The 8,641-nt window shown below is 38.6% G+C and overlaps 1 protein-coding gene across 1 annotated transcript; it reads left to right on the top strand.

Moving 5' to 3' along the window:
- The first annotated feature begins 6,861 nt into the window (after positions 1–6,861).
- On the top strand, positions 6,862–8,232 carry LOC141629028 (receptor-like protein 6). Its single transcript, XM_074442102.1, has one exon. The coding sequence runs from the start codon at positions 6,862–6,864 to the stop codon at positions 8,230–8,232; it is 1,371 nt and encodes a 456-aa protein (XP_074298203.1).
- Positions 8,233–8,641: the final 409 nt, after the last annotated feature.

Raw genomic sequence — 8,641 nt, 5'->3', positions numbered from 1 at the left:
GTCTTTGGAGTAAGTCCTAACTTTGGCCTTTAGAAGTTTTACCTTATTGTCGGAGTCGGAGTCGGAATCGTCGGGATGAGCCATAAGACATCTAAGATGCTCGGTTTTCGAGGGTTTTGAGACTTTGTCCTTGAAACGATTTGTAAGACACATTTTAGCCTCTAATTCCCCCTCGATGATTTCATCGTCCTCGGAGTCGGACATTCCCCATATGGCGGACATGACTCGGTTTTTGTAGTCCTTCTTAGCCTTATCTCGCTTATCTTTGGACTTAATCTCATCCCACTTAGGACATTCTTTAATTTGATGTGATTTGTCACCACACTTAAAGCATCCAATAGTGGTAGAGGGTCTTTTCTTTGGAAAACGTTTTTTCGTGTAATTATTGTTGAACTTTTTGTGTCCATGACCATTCATCATTCCAACTAAGTTCCTAGAGAACAAAGCAATCAAACTCATCTTCTTCTTCATCCTCAACATCAATTGAAGAGGATGCTAAAGTAAGACTCTTTCCCCTTGAGGATTCACTAGAGTGCTTATCGAGATTGAACTCGTGAGCCATTAGTGATCCCATTAGTTCATGAAGAGATAGAGTGGATAGATCTTTGGCTTCCTGTATGGCGGTAACCTTAGGTTGTCATTTAGTGGTAAGACTACGAAGAATTTTTCGAATGGTGTCCTCGGACTCGAAATTTCTTCCTAGGCTTTTTAGTTCATTTATAATACACGAAAAGCGAGATGAAAAACTATTTATGGATTCGTCCTTTGACATGCGAAACATCTCATATTGTTGCATGAGAAGGTCAATACGGTGTTTTCCAACTTGAGACGTCCCTTCATAGTAGAGCTGATCAAGTGCGGGCCGACCCGTTCGGCCCGCTAAAATAGCGGGCTTGGACAAGAAAAATCAAAAATTAAACGGGTAACGGACAAGAAAACTAGGCCCGCTAGAATAAATGGACGGGCTAGGACTAAGCAAAATTGCCCATGGGCGGCCCGCTAGGCCCGCTATTAATAGTGACCTCATAAAAACCCTCAATCCTCGGACTTTCTCTGCTCATTTCATTTGCAATTTGTACACTCTAAACCATTTAGATAGCGCAAATGAATACTTATTCCTTACGTATAAGTGGGAGATTGTTAGTATTTACACTTGTCGTATAAATATTCTCCGAGAATGGACATGCTAACGGGATTGTTGTATAAATATACTATCTTCAAGTATTTACACGGGAGTGTATGTAACCGCTAACAGTGCCGCACAAATACCGAGGCAAAAATGAACTTTTGATGTTTGTAGCAGAACATTGCCAAACTTGCATTTTTTCCAAAATCTAGTAAGCTTATCTTTTGTAAATTAGTATATTTTTTTAAGGGTAAGCTTTTAAAGACAATTGTTAAGATTTAGGGGATGTAGCGATAACAAACTCGTGTTTTAATAGAAACACTAATTTTTGTATTTTATTTTAGTCAGGCCCGCGGGCCGGCCCGCTATCTTGAAGTGGGCGGGTACGGAAATGAAAAATGGCCCGCTGGGCGGGCTCGGGCTATAAAATACGGCCCGTCGGACACTTTTTTAGCGGCTAGGCCCGGCCCATGTTCGGCCCAAGCCCGCTTTTGATCAGCTCTACTTCATAGGCAAGAACAAGGGAATCCCAAATTAATTTAGCCGTAGGACATCCGGAAATCCGACTCACTTCGGCGTCTCCTACACATCGTTGAAGAATCGACATTGCTTTCGAGTTCTTTTCGGCCAATTTAAAATCATTTTCATTGTAATCTTTTTCGGCCTTGATTTTAGTAGAACCCGTATTAATGTCAGTTTCCTCAATAACAAGAGGTCCGTCCTCAATGATTTTCCAACATTGATAATCTATACTTTTGATATAGTGCTCCATTTTGAGCTTCCACCACCCAAAATTCTCACCGGTAAAGACCGGGATCTTGGTGTGTTTTGAGGGATCCATTTCCCAAGATTCAAAATCTAAGGTGATAAACCTCGATCAAGAGCACGAGGCTCTGATACTAATTGAAGAGTTTAGGATCCCGAAGTACCTAAGAGGGGGAGGGGTGAATTAGGTTCCTTTTAAAAATTTTAACTTAACTTAATTGATTTAAGTTAGTTAAATGAAATGATATCTCAAATACCTAACACAACCTCTTTTAAATGGAGATTAAAAGAAGTGTCGTTGGTTATGATGAAGGCAATAAAGTAACGGATCGTAATTTGTTGTCTTTGTATAAAACCGTAAACAATGACCAACGTGATGAAGATAGTAGATCTGTTGCTTTGAAGATAATAAAAAACGACAAACTAAGAATTGCAGCGGAAATGAATAAACAAAATAAGTTCAACACAATCAGTTTTGAGTTGGTTCGGCCTACACTCTATAGGCCTACGTCCAATCTACTTCTCATTAATAATTTGATAATGTAATTAACTCTAATTACAATTATTCTATTACAACGAGATTCCCCACAATCTACTCCGATCGTGCTACTCAAGAAACTACTCCGTTTCTTTAAGCTCTATCTAGTTCTCAAATAGTTATAGGATCAAATATCTCTAAGTTGTTCACTTAAGAACGGGAGAGATCAATTTTCGATCAACTAAGAGAAGAAAGACATTAAGCTAAGCCATTAAATAAATGAACCATTTTTTAGACTTGTAAGAAATATGAAAAACTTGCAATTTAATAGATTTTAAATACTTGAAAGCATTAAGGGTTTTGCAAAGGTTTTCAATTTCTTTCTCAGATTTTATAAGCTATGAAAGTGTGTTTTATGCAAAGAAGGAGCATCTCTTTATATAGAGGAAGAAGGGTGGAGTTTACTTTATATTAAATTAATATAAAGTAAATCAAATTTAGTAAGCCAAAAGTTTTCGGTCAAAAGCATCTTCCTTGCACCAAAATGGGTAGTCAAAAAATCAAGCAAGAAAGGTTTTCTTTCCTTCTTTGCCAAGAGTCACACATGTGACTTGGGCAAATAGGGGAAGTCTTTAAAAAGCTTTCAAAAACACAAACAAACTTGGAATCTTAACTTGTTTAGGCAAAACTTACATCTTACTAACTAATCTAATTACTTAAATTAGTTAGATGAGATGCCACAATTAAATAAAAGAGAAATATATTCCTTTTGAAAATAATGGTTCATCCGTCCGGAAGGTAACGAAGGGCGACACTTTGTTACCTCGATATAGCAAAGTTAATATTTTTCTAACTCGAACCTATGGACCCTTAAACAATACAAGACGATCTTCATCCTTGGCTTCATTCTACTTTGATCATCATCAATCTTTGTAAATCATATTAAGAAAACTTAAGAGAAACATTAGTAACATTTGGTTTGTCATCATCAACACAATAAACTCAACAAATTCCCTCTTTGATGATGACAAGCCAAATATAATGTGTCTTTCCCCGTTTGGTTCCCCCTTAACAAGATCATCAAAATCAACTAGTCATTAGAATTAGTGAGTAATGAGATAAGATCATATTAGAAATTAAAGAGAGTTACAACAACAACAACAACAGGCAATTAAAAACCTATTTTCATTCATTTAAAAAAAAATCAATACAACAACAACAGAGCCTTAATCTCAAAATGATTTGGGAGGGTCGGTTGGCATGAATCATCATTAGAACCATCCGTGGGTGAACGCACACCTAAAAAATGCGAAAAAATAGAAAAGAAAAAAGTGAAAAAAAGGGGGTGAAACATAATACAAAAGTCAGGTAAACTTATAGGTTTTAAAATCGAAGTCCGGATTTATTTTATAAAAACTTAGAATTTAAATCGAGATTAAAGATTAAAACGATTTTGAGAACCAAAAGTGAACCAAGTATTGATATATAAGAAAATTGTTAGTAAAAAGTTGTAATAAATCCAAAAAAATCAAATAAATTTTAAAAATTAAATAAAAGCATTAAATATATCAAATAACGTCAAATACTAAAAATCCACATGTATCATTGCCCTCCATTGTCCCCTTTCCGTCACCATTCCCTCATTAAGCCCGAGAAATCTCATATCGTGCCCCCTACCCTTAGCAACCTTTTCTGTCCCCAAGGTCTCCAGCCTCCTAATTGGTGCGTCTATAGGTCTCCTTCTCACATGGTCAAACCATCTTAGTCGGTTTTCCATCATCTTATCCTCTATTGGCGTCACTTTCACCTTTTCCCTAATCACCTCATTCCTTATTTGATCTTTCCTTGTATGGCCGCACATCCACCTCAACATACGCATCTCTGCCACACTCATATTTTGAATGTAACACTCGGAGCCGCAAAATAAGACATGCCTAATCGCCGTGCGATAAAATTTTCCCTTTAATCCTTGGGGCATATCTTTATTGAATAAAAATCTTGTAGCACTTTTCTATTTCAACCATCCCGCTTTAATTCTGTGAGTCACATCTTCGTCTAACTCCCCATCTTTTTGAGTAATATTCCCTCTCATCCAAACCAAAGGTAACACTTCTCCCATATATGTGAGGAGTATTATATTGAAGTGTTACCTTTGGTTTGGATGAGAGGGAGTATATCTGACCCCTCGACAACATTTCTATCGAAAATAATACTCCCTAACTCTGTCGATCTCTTTCCTCCCTTTTTACGTGCTTTTTGACGCATTTTGGGACAGCAGTTTGTTTGTGTCGTTACTCTCAGGACAAATAGCCACAATCTCTTGCCAATCGCCTCAAACACGAGTTTGAAAACGTCTTGAAGGATGCTGATGCCGAGGTGTGGATTCCAGAAGACTTTCATATTAGGGCTGACTGGGCTTGTCCTGGCTGGTTGTGTATCCATGATTGGGCCTTCAGAGCAGGTTGTAAATTGCCTCTTTCTCTACTGATGGTCAAAGTGGTCAAAGAAATTAGTATCCCTCCTTACCAAATCATGCCTATCATTTGGAAGGTAGTTCATTATGTGGAATAGGTGTGTCAAAAACACAACCTATCTTTCTCTCTAAAAGACCTGAAAAGTTGCTATGAGGATAAATAGTCTGAGGACAAATAGTCCTGGTAGGGTTAGTTTCAAGGTTAGACCTTCAACTACTCCCCTGCTCAACAATCTAGACAGCGGCCATGACAAGAACTAGGCTGCTCGCTATTTGTTCATCAGGGCCAACTCACTTGGGCCTGACCTGGCGTATCTCAATCATGATGCATGTATTGCTGGTAAGTAACCTAACAAAATTTTCCTTCGTGCAAAAAAAGTGTGTTAGTAGAAAGACAAATATTAAATAGGGTGTACCTTTCTTGTAGTTGATGATTGGGTGTCCAATATTGAGTATTGAGTATCCTTCTGAGAGGGTAACTGCTTTCTTGGTTATTCCTCCTATGGAGAGGACATAGCCATTCTACTATGGAGTTGAACGCTTTCCTCACTATTTAAAGGCTGGGGGTATTTTCAAGGCTCCCAAGCTGCTGGGGCTTCTACTTCTGGCAGTAAGTCTTTTTCCTGTGATTTTCTTCTAGGTTGGTTAATTGCAGCGATTTATCTTTATTGCTGATATAGTACCTCGTGTTGTAGCTACTAGGTCATCGACCAGCTTGCCAGGTTTGGCACAACAGACCTGATGTCAGGCTTGCCAAAGTCAAGGAAGAGGACGCTCACGGGAATTGCGGTCATGTATCTCTGGAACTGAGGCTCATAAGCCAATTGACCTGACTGATGTTATCCTTATTGATACCGTCTCAACAGCCCAAAAAAGAAAGCATGAGGAAGCTGACATCCCTCCCCCTGTCAGAGAGGTTAAGGCCAGCCTGGATGCTGTTAAGGAGAAGATTAAAAGCTTTGCCAATTCCAACTCTCCTTCGATGCTATCAATGGACCCCATTGAAACTTCTACCAAGGCTATTGCTGCGGTAGATCATGAACCTTTTGACTGACGCTCTTGGGTCTTTGCAGGAGTACCTCCTACATTAGGGCAGATGGGTCCGGGTCGGGTAAGTTTTGTCGGGTATAGGTCAGGCTCGTCTGAACCAACCCTTCACTGAGTTAAGATGTACTAGCTGGGCTGATTTTTTTTTCTTCTTTAAGTTGGGAGTACTTAAACTCTCTTAAGTAACAAACATGTTTCTAAACATCACATATCCACATCACACCTAATAAACTAAGAACATCTTACATGGAAGACCGTCTTATACAATAGTCATTGTATTCATATCTATAATATTACGTGTCATTGGTTAGTTGATTCACCTACGATCTTTTTACCCAGTGCTGAAGCCAGGACTTGACCTTAGGGGGGCAAAAAGTTGGTAATGATATAACTCATATAGGGTACACTTATAAAATTTCGAAAATCTTATCCGCTAGGGACGAGCAACTTCTAGGTCCGTCGATGTTTGACCTCGATTCAACTGAGAATCTGAGATAAAACACGGTCATAGTATTTTTAAAAATATAATCTAGCTTTCTGAAAAAACAAATAATAAGAGTAGTTTCGTTGAAAGATCGAGTATGATGCTCAATAATCTCTACTAATAAAGGTAGTTGCTATAAAGAAACATACTCAGGCACCTAACACTTAGCAAAACAGAGTCAACAATGAACATACAAACATTCCCACATTTTACAGTATCACTTTTTGCAACTTATTTCTTCTTCGTTTCATACAATCTAGTTTATGCACAACTTATTTCCCATTTTCCCAATAACACTTCACCACACCGATGTTTTAAGGATGATAGTGTCGCATTACTCGGGTTTAAAGATTCCTTCACCATGGAGGGCCTTGGTTTAGCTGCATGCATCATGGAACAAAGATACTGATTGCTGCAAATGGGTAGGAATAACTTGCCATGAAACAACGCGTCATGTAATATCAGTCGACCTCAGCAGTGGCGGTATCATGGGCGCCATTGGAGATAATAGTACCCTCTTTCTCCTTAACCGTCTAGAGTCTCTTAATCTAGCCTTTAATTACTTTGCAGAGTCTCTAATCTCACCTAATTTTGGCCAGTTTTCATATATGAAACATCTTAACCTCTCTGGCTCAGGTTTCGTCGGTCAAGTCCCTCAAGAATTGGGAAAGCTTTCCAAACTTGAAACACTCGATCTTTTGGCTAATACCATAACCATGCCGTATTTTGATATGATTATAAGCAACATGACTGTTTTAGAGAGGTTGGATCTTGGATTCACTAAATTTGATTCGGTAGTATTTCCGTCACTTACTAATTTAACTTCCTTAGAGTATCTTGGATTGTTTGGTTGCGGATTAGTAAAGGAACTACCTTTTAGTATACTCAATTTACCCCGCTTAGAGTATCTTGAGGTTGGAGCTAATTCCGCTATTTATTCCAATTTCCGGTTATATAATTGGACTAGCCCTTTAACTTACCTCGGTCTTGTCTCTGTGAATTTCTCGTCACAAATACCCTCATCACCGGGTCAAGCCCCATACAAACTTTTAAGGGTAATACATCTCTCAAACTGCAATCTTCAAGGGCAAATTCCTTCTTGGATTTGGAGAGTTCCTAAATTAGAAGAATTGAGGATAAGCAACAACCAATTAATTGGTGATCCAAGTAAGTTCTTTCAAGATATTACAAGCCCTAATCTTCAAATTATTGATCTACTATCAAACAGTTTCACAGGAAACATTAGTTTGTACAGCATTTTCCAAAGACTTCCAAATCTCATGTTCCTTAGCTTGTCACATAATAATCTTACTGTTTCGACACGAGCTAGTAATAATGGGAATAGTTTGAGCATGTGGCCAGTGATATTTGGACTAGCACTTTCTTCTTGCAACTTGAATGAAGTACCGGACCTCCTAAAAAACCAATCAATCTTGACCTACCTCGACTTATCAAATAATAACCTCCATGGCGAAATACCCAAATGGCTGTTAGAACAAGGGAAGGATACTTTACAAGCATTAGATCTTTCTAACAGCTTCTTTACAGGGAGCTTCGAAAATGTTCCTTGGACAGGGTGGTTGTTCATTGACCTGTCTTCTAATATGCTACATGGTTCACTCCCAATCCCACCAACCACTGTTTTCTGGTTTGCTACCGCGAACAATAACTTTTCCGGTCCAATCAATCCCTCAATATGCGATATAAATTTCCTGCAATTACTTGATTTGTCTAATAATAGTTTAGGGGGGCAGTTTCCCAAGTGTTTAGGGAACATGAGCCTCAATCTAATGGTTCTAAACTTAGGGTCAAATAACATTGTCGGGACACTGCCTTCAAACTTCACCAAAATGCTCTAGTTTACAGTACCTAGACCTGAGTAATAACGGGTTGGAAGGGACGGTCACACGGTCTTTAGCCGGGTGCACGTATTTACAGTATGTTAATCTTAGAAGCAACAAGTTCAAGGATGAGTTCCCACTTTGGTTGCACAATCTCCCTCAAATCCAAGTCCTTGATTTGAGCTACAATAATTTACATGGCTCAATATCACAAAAAATCAAAAACCCATTTCCCATGCTACAAATTCTCGACCTTTCAAGCAATAGATTCAAGGGTGAAATACCAGCAGCATACATCAGGGGTCTCAAGGGAATGATGAACATCACCGTAGAAGGCCGACATTACATGGGTTTGGGTGTAAGTGTCATGTTTCGTGACAGTTATTCGTACTCCATGGTAATATCTATTTGCATAGTTCAAAGGAAA

Source organism: Silene latifolia, chromosome Y (genome assembly GCF_048544455.1).
Source record: "Silene latifolia isolate original U9 population chromosome Y, ASM4854445v1, whole genome shotgun sequence".
NCBI lineage: Eukaryota > Viridiplantae > Streptophyta > Magnoliopsida > Caryophyllales > Caryophyllaceae > Silene > Silene latifolia.
The sequence above is the reverse complement of the archived record's forward strand: the minus strand, read 5'-3'. Positions and strand labels throughout refer to the sequence as shown.